The sequence below is a fragment of the Papilio machaon genome, chromosome 6 (genome assembly GCF_912999745.1).
Source record: "Papilio machaon chromosome 6, ilPapMach1.1, whole genome shotgun sequence".
Classification (NCBI taxonomy): Eukaryota; Metazoa; Arthropoda; class Insecta; order Lepidoptera; family Papilionidae; genus Papilio; species Papilio machaon.
This window is the reverse complement of record NC_059991.1, coordinates 5939656-5954567: the sequence shown is the minus strand read 5'-3', so window position 1 is coordinate 5954567 and position 14912 is coordinate 5939656. Positions and strand designations below refer to the sequence as shown.

Genomic DNA, 14912 nt, shown 5'->3' with positions numbered 1-14912 from the left:
TAAAAAAAATCACATTATAAATTAATAAAAAAGATCAAAAAAGTGTATAAAGTAAAAGCAAAAAAATATAAACTATATCTTAGATATACGATTCGGTTTATAATCGTCACCTACGTAATTGTAGTCTTATAAAATACTTTAAAATATTACTTGAGTGCCAAATCCAATTTTTATGATTTCACGATTCCTGTTCATACACATTTGATCATCAATGAGTTATTTACCTGGAAACATAAAATAATAATTTAAATTCCCTCTACCATTATATATGAACATTAAATAGCTATTTTTAAGTAGTTAATATCATGCATATCAGTTGGAAATTTTATACAAAATTTCAATACATGCTTTTATCCACCGACTAAGAGTTGGTTAGTTTATTTATTGTTAACACAAATTAATTATCAAACGACTACACTCACAGTTAATATAAGTGATCAATAAACATTCACATCAAGTTAGAAAGTGATCCTACTTTAGAGTGCACAACGAACATACAACATGCATAAAACTCACGATATTAATACTTTTCATGAAGGCCCTGTAGCTCGGCGCCTTCCTGCTCCACTCCCTTGTCAATCCGGTGTCCTCCGAGCTCGGCCAGACGAGAAGACTTCCAGCGGCCCTCCGCGTTGTTCATGTTGCGGTCTTCGCACACGCACAGGAACAGCGAGTCCACTACCATCTGACAATATTCATCACTTTTTATTTACATACATTTCATACATCGGTACTTGGATGACTCCAGCCGATGATCTAGACTAGATCTAAGAGGCTACTATTAATATGGTCTTATTCGAACTAGTTTCTATTTATTTGACATTTTTCAAATCTCTAGGGGGGGAGGACCCCTCCTGGCTAGGCCCATGATGCGTAGCATTGCTGCATTGTTGTAAAATAAGATATGAACCTTACTTATAATATTCAAGTGTGCATTCTTAACCATTTTTCACCTGGTAGTCCCAATAATGGTTAATAATGACACTGAGAGTGTTAACTTAAAAAATATAAACAAATTCTATACAAACCTCGTAAAGAGACAGTATGCAATGGGCGATCAGAAAGGAGTATATACAGATGAAGAGTGTTGGCACTGCAAAGAAATGCAAGTCCTTGTTCCTCTTGAGCAGCAGCAGGCCGATAATACCCGTCACCGCTGTCACTATGCACTTGCCCAGGAACAGGATAAAGTCTCCCACGCTGTTTATTGTCGCCACTTGCAGCGCGTTGTTCACTATCGTACTGAACGCCTACAATATAATATATCACTTTGAATGTCGCTAAGTGGACAATCCTACGCATCAACGCAAACAAGAATTTCTGCATTTCATCTCGTGCATGATTTGCATATTCCCATTCAATCTGTTTTTTACTCATCAAATATTTATTAAAAGGTTGGCAATGGCAACACATCTGGAATTCTTGAATGGGAAAATGTCTTAGTACGCAAATTTTTTTGACATCTTTTGTCCAAAAATGTCATGTCACATTTTATAAAAGGGCAAGCTCATTGCTTTATCATTACCCTAATGTAACCTTTATTCAACAAAACACAACAGCACCAAATAATTAACTAAAGGTTCCTTTAAATATAATGACGGTTTAACATTTTGCAAACAATTGATAAGTTAATTTACATAAAGTAATATAATATTAGTAACAGAATATTACTTTTGTAAATTCTACATTTAAAAATTTAATTTAATATTAATTTTCAAATTTTATAGGCACACTACGAGGATATGTCATAACTAGTTGTCGCCCGCGACTTTGTCCGCGAGGATTGAAAAAAAAACAAAGTAGCCTATGTGTTCTTCCAGACTATGTTCTATATCCATGCCAAGTTTAATTCAGATCCATTGATGATACCTTTTTACAATTATCAAAAAGCACAAAAATCCGTTATTTAGAACTTTTTTTAAAGGGCTTTATTTTAATTATGTTTATTACATACTACTTACCCTCGCAGCAGCTTTACAAAAATGACATCTCTCAATAGTAATGATCGTGTACGCGTTGTGATTGAGATAGCGAATGAACTTCTCCAGGCAATAGAAACAACAGATGCCGCATTTGAGACCACATTTCGCACACTCAGAACCCTTTTCTGCTCTAGACGATAGCCTGTGGAAAATGTACAATAATTGAAGTCAATATATAATAATTGTTACACAGTATGTCCTAATAAAAATTCGACATTGAGAGCAATTTACAAGCTGTAATATAGAAACCTCTCAGTGAAATTATTAAAAAAATGATGTTATACGCAGCAGAAACCATAGAAGTATTTTTTTTTTTACAAAAAAAAATTAGGGTTATTTATATTAAAGAATCCATTTATGTTGTTATTGTAACCACGAGATAAACTATAGATAAAGGTTGCAACAGTTTACTAAATAAGTTTTCATATTTTTGTACATATTCGGATTTTTTTCGATTCTAAGATATAAAGAAGAGGAGTATTCCAGTTCGTTCGTTAAAAAAAAATTAAGCAATCTCTGTTAATTCTCACATTTGTTGCGAGACATGAGAATATTCGTTGAACGATGTATTTTTTGTGAAGTGATCGTGACCGGCCGACATTAAGACATGTTAATCTGTATTAACCTCGTAACTGAGTCATACATGTGGGTAGCTTACATACAAAGATTACCTTGTCGACTGAATCATTCTATATAAATATTACTTCCGAACAATTTATTTACATCCTTTTTTATTAAAGACAAGTTATCTCGATTTTATATCTAGATTTTTTATAAAGATATACACTCAGTAGAATTTAAATGAATATGTATCATGGTGGGCCAATTGTGTAAATTGCAACAATATTATTAAGAACAACCTTCAGGGCCCAATGCATAATATTTTTTTATAATAAAATAAGACAATAAATTGATACTGTCATACATACTTTGCATGTAAATATGTGAGAATGAGCCTGGGGATCTTGAACAGTGTGATAAGAAAGGATCCTTTGGCCACTGAACCCAAATGGTACTTCAAAAGTTTTCCAATTGAATACAACACTGGTGAAGGATGAGCATTAGGACCCCTGGAAAAAATTCAAGTGTTAATGTCAGAATTATTAAATAATGTTAGTGTTTTCCGTTAGCAAAGTCCAAAAACATAGACCGGCCTCTCTGATGCCAGATTCAAATGCTTTTTTCCTCCGCACCCTTTTCAATTAATGGAAAGATGGAGGTGGATATGGAGTAGTAAAAAAATCTTTTTTCAGTTTAATCTCACCTTTGTTAAAAAAGTAGATAATACAGATAATTGTATCTAGTGATCGTTTACCTTTTTGGTATAAAAAAAGTAAATCACACCCATATATATAGCGTACGTAATTGAGGGGTAAATACCTAAAATACCAATGTGAGACAGCGCCCGCAATGGTCATCTGTTGGCAGCCGAGGATGAACTCGCTGCCCCAAACAAGGCACACAAGGCTCATCCACCACATGCTTTTAACCCATAGAGGATCAAACTCTATTTGGTCTAAAACATTTTATTAATATTATAAATACGTGAATTTAGATAGATGTATGGATGTTTGTTATTAGGTATCTCCATGACAGTTTAAAGGATTTTGCTTGAATAAAGTCTGAAGGACATAGGCTATTTATAATTAAGTTTTTTTATTTCGCGCGGATGAAGTCGCGGGCAAAAGGTAGTTACTTATAATTTGAATATACCTATTTATAGTAAACCTTATTGATTTTGCACATCGAGTGCAAAATAGATACTGATCCAATGTGTCAACTGAAGTGCCAGGTCAAAAGTTATTTACTAATGAACCACTCCCAAGCATTTATGAGTGCCATGCTAGATAAATTGAGCTATATATAGCTGCTACTCCATTTATTTGATTTCTGTTTATTTTATCCTCACACAAGTTTAGTTACAAAGTGCTTAAATCTCTAGTAAATTAATTAAGGAATTTTTTAATCAGTTTTATATAATTTTAATTCAGCTCTAATTTAGAAGGGAACTAATTTATTTTGCAGTTGACTTACATTTCAAGCTTGTTTGTGCTTGCATAGCAGCATTGTCATTACGATCTGGTAATGCAGTGCCATTAATGAAGAAATTTGTCTTAAATGGTATACCTGGGTAGTTTGCTGTGGCTAGACACACCTAAAACAAATCCAACATTCAATATCATGTGATAATTTCAAGTACACTTTACACACAAGGTAAATGGAAGAATGTATTTAATACATAATTGAATTATAGAAAAAAAGGCACAGGAAATAATATAATGTATTAAAGATAAATAACTTACCACAACAATTGACCAAAATGCGAAAAATATTATGAGGAAAAAGAATGTTACAATGGGCTGCAGAAATAGAGCTGGTATTGAACCGAGGCAATGCGCTGTTTCTTTGAAAAGTGTAGCCAGGAATGAAACACGCGAACGCATGACCCACACCAGTAACAGTAAGATTACCTAAAAAAATTTTTTATTACAGCATAACTGTTGATGATAGATTACTCGGAGTGGACTGTATTGAATAAAACTGTTTTGCAAGAGAATGAATTTACTATTAAACTTTGATTTACAACAAAAGTACACGGAATTTACAGAATTAATCACACTTTGAGTCCCGCACTGAATCACTAAGTCGCTGAGATGTTGCTTCTAGCTAGCTGGAGAGAGAGCTGCCCTGCATGCCCGCCACATCGCTGTATATATCAGTTTCCTTGAGGGGCTTAGCTCGAAGGGGGCTTAATCGCGCTGTGTCGTTGTGGGCGGGGCTTGCATATGGCGCCACTTCCCCCACCACGCTTACAGCCCCCTCCCCTCTCACCGCTTCGTTCCCCGCAACGGGCATGGGGGCTTAATGACATGGGGGCTAATGCCGTAGCTGTCCGTAACATTCTCCCCCCGGCGTAGATATCGAAGCCTCTTCTGGAGTCGGGAGGACAGCTACCTTTCTGACTGGTCTTCTAAGCAGCCCACCACATGTCTTCATCTTCATCTCGACGTTCCTTACTATTCCGTCGGGTCCCGGGAACGTTCTTGTAATGATTTCCCGAGGCCATACATTACGAGGGAGGTGACCGTCGGCGATGATGACCGTATCGCGTGGCCTCGGGCTAATGTCCTCTGTCCTTTTTGATATACCTCTGGCTCTTAAGGTCGTCAGGGTGTCTTCCTTCGGATGTTTTTCTCTCAGCGTACTCTGGAGCGTCGATTTAACGGAACGCCCCAAGCGCTCCCATGCTCCTCCTTGGTTTGGCGCTCCCGGTGAGATGCATTTCCAGTCAAAGCGACGGGTCAGTGCGAATTCCCGGAGTGCCGGTTCCCAATCCGCTGTTGCCTGGTTGATCTCCTTGCTCGCCCGTCGGAAGTTCGTCCCGTTGTCGGAGTAGACGACGCGCGGCCACCCGCGCCGCGCCGCCATTCGCCTTAACGCCTTTATCGCTGAGTCTGTCGTAAGACTATGGACTAACTCTAAATGTATCGCGCGAGTTGTTAAACACGTAAACAACGCTACCCATCTTTTCTCACGACGTCGGCCGATTGGTACTGTTAACGGTCCGAAATAATCTACACCCGTATATGTAAAGGGCCTCGCGTACGCGCCTAATCTTTCCGTTGGTAAATCGCCCGTTACTGCCGACCGCGGCGTTGCTTTTCGCACTTTACATAACATACAACTTCGTTCAACTTCGCGTATCGTCGGTCTCAGTCGGGTAATATGAAACACTAGGTCTAAATCTTTTACTACGCGTTCCCAGTCGCACCTCCATTGTCCCGGTGTAGTTCGCTCTGCGATCTCCCTATATCGTGACGTACAATTCCTTATCCTGTCAAGTTGGGTTAGCGAATCTTTCCATACTCGTACTTTCTGAGCTTTAATTCGATGCTCGGTCTGAATCGCGTCGGCTAGACGAGCCCCTATTAAACTAGCTTGTAGTTCTAAGCGCGGTATACTTTGTGCCTTAATCGGAGCTACTTTTGCTTTCGCGCCTATTAACGAAACTCTAACCGATCCGTCCTCGTATTGCGTTCGCCAGTAGGCCACCGTCGCGTATGCTTTCTCGCTCGCGTCATTAAATACGTGCAATTGACGTTCGACGACTCCCCCCGTAGACGCGTAACAGCGCGGCAGACGAAGTGTTGCGGTTTCTCTTATAGCGTGTAGCCAGCTCTGGAACTCTTCCCCTGCAGACGGTGGTAGTTCGTCGTCCCAGCTTACCGATTTCATTCTCCAAAGATCTTGTAATTGTATCTTCGCAGTTATCGTTATGAAACTAAGAAGTCCTAATGGGTCGAATATTGACATCACTGCGCTTAACGCCTCTCTTTTGGTCGGAGCTCGATGGAAGTCTTTAACTTCTTGAGGAACACGACACATTGACACGTTAAAGGATAACGCATCTTCCTCAGACATCCATCGCAGCCCGAGAGTTTTCGCCTCCGATGTCTTGCCCACTTCCGTCGGTTCCGTCGCACGCTTATCGGTAGGTATGCTACTTAACGCCTCGGGTTTGTTTGAATTCCAACTCGCTAAAACAAAGCCGGCGTTCGCGTGCACCTCGACAACTTCCTTCGTGGTATTCTTCATGTCATCGATAGTTACAAAGCTATCGAGATAATCGTCCATGTAATGGTTCTTTGTGATGGCGTCGAGAGCTCGTTGATGCGTATTAGCGTGTTCGTGTGCGTTATAGTCTCGTACGCTGTGAGCTAAAAAGGGCGAGCTTCTAGCACCGAATATCATTGACGTCATCACGTATTCTCGAGGCGGATTAATACGGTCGTCCCCGCGCCATAAAAACATTTGTGCTGGCTGGTCGCGTTTGTCTATTTTCACTTGTAAAAACATTTCGCGTATATCCGCCGAGACAGCAATGTCATTTTCTCTGAATCTGTATAATACACCGGGTAGGTTTCGCAGCAAGTCTGGCCCGTCGAGTAAAAGGTCGTTTAGACAGACTCCTGAAGCTTTGGCCGCTGCATCGAAAACAAGTCTTGTCTTCCCCGGTTTGTTTGGATTCTGGACGGCGAAATGAGGTAGGTACCAACACTTCGAGTCTTCTTTCTCTGTCCCGTCCGCTAACCGAGCGTAACCTTTTGTGAGTAAGTTGTTCACTTGCGCAGTATAGGCTTCCTTAAATGATTGCGATTGGTCCATCTTCCTTTCAATAGATCGCAAGCGTCGTGCGGCCATCTCGTAGCTCGGCGGCGTCTTCACGTCATCGTCTTTCCATGGCAGTCCGACGTAGTATCGACCGTCGATCTTGCGAACCGTATTGTTGAATCTATTTAAGGCACGTTCTTCCAATTTACGCGGTTTTGTGATAAGCGATATACCTAATGAATCGATCTCGTACTGCCTTTTTAACAATGCGTTAATCTCGTCATCTATGTTCGCGCAGCTTCTGTCTTCGGGTCTCGGTGAGTAGGTCGAGCGAATGTGAAGTACGGTTTCGCTATCTTCTTCACATACTTTTCGCGGCATTGTCCCCTGTATCACCCAACCGAGCAATGTGTTCGCCGCGATAGGCTCGTTGCGATGTCCGATTCGTATATTACGCGATATAATTAAGTGCCAGTTGTCCGCTCCTATCAATAACTTAGGCTTCGCATTTGTAAAGCAGACGTCTTTAGGCAAACCGCGTAAGTGACTTAACTGCAAACATTCGGTACTCACGGTTTGCACCCCGATGGCTAGACTCTTCACTGTTCTAGCCTTCATTTCGTGTGACTTCTCTTGTCTTTTCCCTCTAATAGTAAGGTTGACGATACGACTATTCGGGTGATCGTTCGTCGCCGATACACAGCGGATGCGAAGTTTACGCGTCGGTCCATTTGCGCCTATTTCTCTTGCCAGTTGCTCGTCTATCAGAGATATAGTTGAACCCTCGTCAAGAAGCGCGTAGGTGGATATCTCCCTGCCTTCTGCTCCGCGTATCACTACCGGGCACACCTTTAGCAAAACTGATTCGCACATTGCCGACGTTGACGCGACGAGCGCGGTTTCTTCGGTCGCGTTGCCCTCTTGTTCTGTCGGCGACGCCCTCTCGGCATGTAAAAGTTCGTGATGCCGACCCCTGCATTCGTTGATACCGCATCGCTTTTCCTTACATGCGAAGCGTCGATGCCGGCTCCGTAAGCAGTTGAAGCAGACTTTATGTTCTTGCGCCCACGCCCATCTTTCTTTAACACTCATGTTTGACAGCTTCGTGCATTCTTTTACGCCGTGTTGTCCGCCGCAACAGAGACAATGTTTTGTCTCACTCTTGACCGGTGTAGTGGTTAGTATCGTTGCTTCTCGTGGCTTCTCACGGCGCGACGTTGTCTCTGTCTTCACAAACGGTGTTGCGGTGTAGGCGTGGCTTAACGCGCGGTCAGCTTCTCTCATCAGAAATTTAGACATGGTCACGATTTCCGGTTCTTCGATGGTGCCGAAGTCTTCAGCGTAATCGCACCATCTCGATCGAAGATGCGGACTTAATCTTTCGCTCACATATCTCACTAACATAGGGTTACGGAGATACCCTCGGCCGTCTACATTGCGTATTATACACACTATGTTCTGAAGCTTAACAGCGAAACTATTCAATTCTTGTGCGGTTTGGCCGAGCCTCGGTAGGCGTCTGAGATCTTCTATTGCTCTATCGATAATCGTCTCCGTTCGGCCGAAGCACTGCTCCAACGTTCGCATTATCTGTTGCGGATCGCTTTCCGTAAATAACAAAGCGGATACTGCGTCTCTAGCTTCCCCACGTAAACAGACACGTAGTCTTCCCATATTCTCGGCGTGTGTAAAACCGTATAATTCCGTTGACTCTTTCATCGCGGTTTTAAACGCGAGCCACTCCACTGCCGATCCACTGAATACGGGTAACTCCTGAGCTTGTTTTGAAGACGCAGGTCGGAGCCTTGTCATCTTTTCTAGCGCTTCTGCTAAGCGTTCTATCCCTTTTTCTTTGTTCCCGGGAGTCCTCGAACGCGATCTATGACGATACGGTGACGGTAGCCTACTTTGTTCCCTACGTGTCGGCGACCGATCGTCTTGATACGACCTTAAGTGGCGACTCTCTCCCGGCGCGACGTCGCGGTTAGCATAATGCTCACGATTGCTGCGTTCGTTCTCCTCTATCCCGACCCGTGCGTTTATTCTACCTGATAGCGCAGGTTCAAAATCTAGCCCTATTCGTGAGCCCTGCGCTATATCAACGCGGTTCGCGGGTTGCGGAAGCGGCGAGGAGGGGGGCTCCCCCCGTATGGTATTAACATTTTCTACCCATAACGAAACGCGGCTATCTTCTAAATCGTTCGCGGCAACTACACTATTCGCTTCAATCTGCGCGACGTCCCTAGCTAGCTTTTTCTTGACTAATTCCTCTTCGAGGTCAAGACGTTTTCTTCTTATCTCAGCGAGTTCCTTTGCGGCCCTATATTCCATGTCTCGTAACGCGGCGTTCGAACTCGCGGTAGATCTAACCGACCGAGCTACATGTGCATAAGGCGCGGGCCCTTTTTCGACATTACGACTCACCGGCGTTGTTTCCCCTAACAATAACTCACTCGACGGATTTTCGGTCATGGCGAGCGCGTCGGTTCGCGGCGCGGTTGAACTCGCCTCCGTCGGCTGCGGGACGAAGTCGGTATTGTACGTAAATACGGGCGCGGGCACGGCACCGGTGCCGGCACGAGACGCGGCGTTGGCGGAAGGCGACGCGGGCGTGTGTTCGAACACGTGTACTTCGACGGGCGCGTTATCTTGTTTCTTCATGCTTCTTGTTAGTGGCATTTTATCCCTCGTTGCGGCTTCCTATCGTCTCTAAAGAGACGCACGCTTTGGATGCCGATCCGCCAAAAGGCGTTACCAGACAGTTACCGTTTGTCACCGTTAGGTGGTAACGTTCTGGCCGCGTAAACGCGGTTTTTGAAACTAGATAAGACGTTCGTCTGTTCTAACTATTCGATAAATCTTCTTGCTTGATCCGGCGTCGAATGACCAAAGAACTGTTGATGATAGATTACTCGGAGTGGACTGTATTGAATAAAACTGTTTTGCAAGAAGAAAAGAATTTACTATTACACTTTGATATTACAATTTAAGTACACGGAATTTACAGAATGAATCACACTTTGAGTCCCGCACTGAATCACTAAGTCGCTGAGATGTTGCTTCTAGCTAGCTGGAGAGAGAGCTGCCCTGCATGCCCGCCACATCGCTGTATATATCAGTTTCCTTGAGGGGCTTAGCTCGAAGGGGGCTTAATCGCGCTGTGTCGTTGTGGGCGGGGCTTGCATATGGCGCCACTTCCCCCACCACGCTTACAGCCCCCTCCCCTCTCACCGCTTCGTTCCCCGCAACGGGCATGGGGGCTTAATGACATGGGGGCTAATGCCGTAGCTGTCCGTAACAATAACATTGAAAATAGTCACAATAATTATTAACATAATATTCTAGCTATAAACAGAACAACAGTAGGATTTACAAATATGAATATCTGAAGTTTTACAACTTATAAAAATTTACAATTAGAAAAATATAGAAAAGGAAGATTTCTACTTACTGTTATAATAGTTGCAATTATTGAGTACCATAAGAATGCCTTTTCATTTTTAAATGATTCCTAAAAAAAGCAAAATTCAATAACAAATATCAGACTAAGTGAAAATTTTACAACTAAAAGTAATATAGTACTTAATACACTTACGGCTAAGAACATTGCTTGTGAAAAGTCTCTCTGTTTTGTGTGCAGCTCATGATATGTGTACCAGAGAAGTCCTGTCCCTGCAATGCTCACAATGGATACCAGTATCATGAATATCCAAGAAACAAGTGTTGCAAGTAAATGCAGGATTGATACCATTATTAATGAACAAACTGTAAAAATTAACAAGTTTAATTTATTAAATCTATAAAATATTGCAAATTAACATAAGTAAAATTGCATAAAAAAAAGTTTAGGTCCATATTACTGATAATACTTACTAAATGCAATTATAACACAAATTATCATTTCTTTCCATGAAGTATAAAGATCTGATAGCATTTGCTCTATAGTATCCCAGCTATTTAATAGATCATAGAAATCTGTGAAAACTTTTTGCGCTATCTCCTTAGCTGATTTGGGGAAACATCTGTTTAGTAGTGGAAATGACTCGTACACAGGCAAGGTTGGACATGGTCCAATAAAATTGTGTAGAGCACTCGAACTTATCACATTATTCAAATCTATGTCATATCTGCAAACATTTGATCCCGTTTCTCTATAAAAGTTTTGAATATCCGCCAATGATTCCAATTTATTTTTTGGACATTGTTTTACACATATCTTTAGTGAACGTCTTAATTCCTTTATGTCCATAAAAAATAAATAGGGCTTATCCACAGTGTTGATACCAGACAGGGTATAGTTTAATAATTTTTTATTGCTCTTAACACCACACGTATTGCCGAAGGAATCATATCCATTTATGAGACGTTGTGGATTCCCATACACGAATGATATACATGCAATTATTAGCTGCAAAACAAGTAAAAATGTACTATATGCATCATATGTTTAGTGCTATTTTAAAGCAACTGTGTTAAAACTTACCATAAGTATCCAAAAAACAATGTAAATAACAAGCCATAATACATCGGTGCAACCTTTTCTCGGCGTTTCATTTTGAGGCGAAATTTCACTTTGTGTACATCCCATTTTGCCTTTATTTTTAGATATTTGCTATACCACACTTCTCGCCATGCAAAATCAAAACTAAAACTCAATTATTCGTTTTCAAAGGAGTAAGAACGTACGAAATACAAAAAATATTATTTAAAGTAAGTTCACATAATCACAAGGGTGCGGCATCAGACAGAGCAAGTGACTGTTTTTGTTTAGTAAATTCTATTTGGTAAATGTTGGTAAATCGTATCTTGACGCGTTACGTGATTGGCTTGGCAAGACTGAATTTTGAGTGTTGCGTGACTAACGGAAAATTTTCCACAATTTAGTTATTTAAATTCTTTTGTTATTTTTATTCATATTTAGTTATTCATATGTTACTTTTTAATTATTACACGGTTATTTGTTTGCAAATGTTAAGATATTTTTCAAACATCTTGAAAATGAAATTAATTTATCTGGGTCATAAAAGTAATAGGTCAATAGGTTAAGTTATAGGCCCACAATAAAAATATTTATATTACTTTTATAACCAATTGATATATAATATTGCAATTTTAATCGAATAGTAAACTTTTTGTTTTAAGTGCAACAAAATTTATCTACACACATCAAAAAAGTCTAAGCAACACATACAATTTCAAGTTATTAATCAATTATTTTATCATTTTTTACCAAGTAGGTAATACTTATGTAAACTTTTTTGATCTATAGAACATACTGGCTGGTTGTGAAAAAAAATCGAGTACAGCGTTCGGAACCGTACGATAATTATCGTACACATACGATAATTTTGTGCCTACATACGATGTACGATAGCATATTATTATCGTACGCAGATTGTACGATAATTTCTATCATGATGCAAAATTTGAGAATTTATATTATTTCACTCATGCGTTGATAGTCTAAACCGCAGTAGCATGATTTTATTTTGTCCAATAAAATCTTGAGAAAATACCGGGAAATACAAGTTCTTTATTCCTGTTGGTCCTTACGATCCGCTCTACTAAGTTTCACCACTGCCAATACTGTAACTTTATCCAGCGCCTGCTGTACACGCTTTCTTATTGGTTAGTATAGCATCTACCAATGCGAACAAGAGAATATAAGTTCGATATTTCGATATTTCGATTATGTTCACACTTCATATGTATCATAATATCAAAAAATTACTACAGAAAGCACTACCAAAACGGTTCAAGACTTATATAGTGACGCGGATGTAGAGGAATTTAATAATATTTTAATGCCAAACGATTTCTAAGTGATAACACAAATAATTAATCTTTATGAATACCTTAATTATATTAAATTATTTTTTAAAGACTATATTAAAATATAAAAATTATATTTTCTGTTTTTATGAATATAAGTGTATATTGATATATAAAAAAAATTCTTTGATTTTTTATTTCACCACCCATTCATATCCATTTCTTCTTTATAAATACAAAATTTTGACGTGTTTCATACCCAACTTGCATGAGAACAGTGAAATTTTGTCAAAGTGAATTTTAAGTTTGGCGCGTTTATTGAACTTAAAGTGGAAAGGGAATCAGTTCAGGTCTGTACCACGTGTAAAACATTTGGGTTTCAGTGTTCTGTTGATTTGACAGCGGTGGTTTAAAAAAGATAAACTATAAAGTACTTGCATGCATATCAATATTACAATTTATATGATTAATTGATCTATAATAGACATCATCCTAAAAAATACGATAATTTCGATCCATGTACGATAATTTTACGCCCCTGGTACGATAGTCAGTCCACTTCAAGTTGCTAACGCTGATCGAGTATCATTTGTTTTTTTTTTCACAAATTCAAAAGCGAATGCATTTGTTCGAATTTTACAGCGTTTTCTTTGCTTATTAAAATTTAGTATTCGGTATCAATTTTAAGATTCAAACAATAATTAAAAAAAGTTTTGAACAAATTTGAATTTTGAGACATTTTTTACGTTATGGAGCGACGTCATTTGAACGCAGATGAAATGCAGAGAGCTGTAGAGATGTTGCAAGCGGGAAGAACTCAATCTCAGGTATCTCGGTATTTTGGTATCAACAGAAGCGTTATTTGCCGTCTTCATCAGCTTTAAACTAACACGGGAGATCCTGCTGAGCAGCACCCAGGTCGAGGAAGGTGTACAACAACACGGAAAGATCGATACATACAACTGACTGAAAGACGCCAGCCGATGTTAACCGCCCGAGAGATAGGTTTGAGGCTACAAAATTCAAGTAGTGTTGTTGATAGCTGCCAAACTGTGTGAAATCGATTGCATGAGTATGGCCTACGAGCACGACGGCCAATTAGGTGCCCACCGATACGTCACGGGAATCGCGCTCGTCGAAATGAATGGTTTAGGCAACACATTATATGGACCCGGAAACAATGGGATAAAATTTTATTTTGCGATGAGTCTCGATTTGGGTTCTAGCCTGATACTAGAAGGGTAAGAGTGTACCGTTGTCCTGGAAATACTGAAAGACTGAGGTGGCTTCAGGAAGTGCATCCATACAACGACTTAACAGTTATGGTATGGGCGGGTATTATGAAGAACATACGAACAGAGCTCGTTTTTGTAAATGGTAACATGAACGCTCTAAATTACGTTGAGGATGTTCTAAGACCTTATGTCCATCCATTCGCACAAGCGCTTGGCTTCAATTTCACCTTGATGCATGACAATGCGCGTTCGCATACAGCTTTGCACACACGGGAGTACTTGGCAAGGGAAAACTTCCTGGTATTGCCTTGGCCTGCACAATCGCCAGACCTCAACCCCATCGAGCATGCACGGGACATGCTCCAGAGACGTGTTTTAAATGACTTGGATGGAGTGACAACAACCCAACAACTGATGGACTTACTAAAATTTCATTGGGAGCAATTACCGTAGGATCACATTAACAGTCTCATCGATTCTATGAATAATCGGTGCCAGCAAGTTCTCCATAACAGAGGAGACCACATTTTGTCTTAATTTATGCAATTTTTGTACAACCATTTAATTTTACTTTAAGTTTAGTTGATTAGGCACCTTACTTTGTACTACGTACAAACATTCCTTACTCGTAATTATTGGTTATTAAGATTATTAAAAGGTAAATAAAAAAAAATAATTGTTGTTTAATATTAAAAAAGCATTAATAAATAATAAAAGTACGAAAATACTAAGGATTTAATGCGAAAACACATTGTAAAATTGAAATTTATATGTGTTGCTTAGACTTTTTTGATGTGTATATTTAGACCTT

At 39.9% G+C, this 14912-nt stretch overlaps 1 protein-coding gene across 2 annotated transcripts; it reads right to left on the bottom strand.

Moving 5' to 3' along the window:
* Positions 1-98: 98 nt before the first annotated feature.
* LOC106714802 (choline transporter-like 1) lies at positions 99-11863 on the bottom strand. 2 transcript variants are annotated; one of them, XM_045678230.1, is made up of 12 exons: positions 11578-11863; positions 10968-11502; positions 10690-10859; positions 10546-10605; positions 4286-4453; positions 4017-4137; positions 3363-3498; positions 2912-3052; positions 1962-2124; positions 1029-1250; positions 517-685; positions 99-224 (listed from the first exon to the last, which is right to left on the bottom strand). In XM_045678230.1, exons 1-11 carry the CDS (start codon positions 11680-11682, stop codon positions 521-523), a joined length of 1986 nt encoding a protein of 661 aa, XP_045534186.1. In that variant the 5' UTR covers positions 11683-11863; the 3' UTR covers positions 99-224; positions 517-520. The 2 variants fall into 2 exon arrangements, with proteins under 2 accessions (XP_045534186.1, XP_045534187.1); XM_045678231.1 differs by having other exon boundaries at positions 528-685.
* Between the last annotated feature and the right edge of the window lie 3049 nt (positions 11864-14912).

What these genes read in the sequence shown, in the direction of transcription:
- LOC106714802 (XM_045678230.1), bottom strand. Translation starts at nt 11,682, where the DNA reads ATGGGATGTACACAAAGTGAAATTTCGCCTCAAAATGAAACGCCGAGA. An exon ending in TTGTGTTATAATTGCATTTA is followed by an intron (nt 10,860 to 10,967) that starts GTAAGTATTATC and finishes TAATTTTTACAG; the next exon opens with TTTGTTCATTAATAATGGTA. An exon ending in GCATACTGTCTCTTTACGAG is followed by an intron (nt 686 to 1,028) that starts GTTTGTATAGAA and finishes GAATATTGTCAG; the next exon opens with ATGGTAGTGGACTCGCTGTT.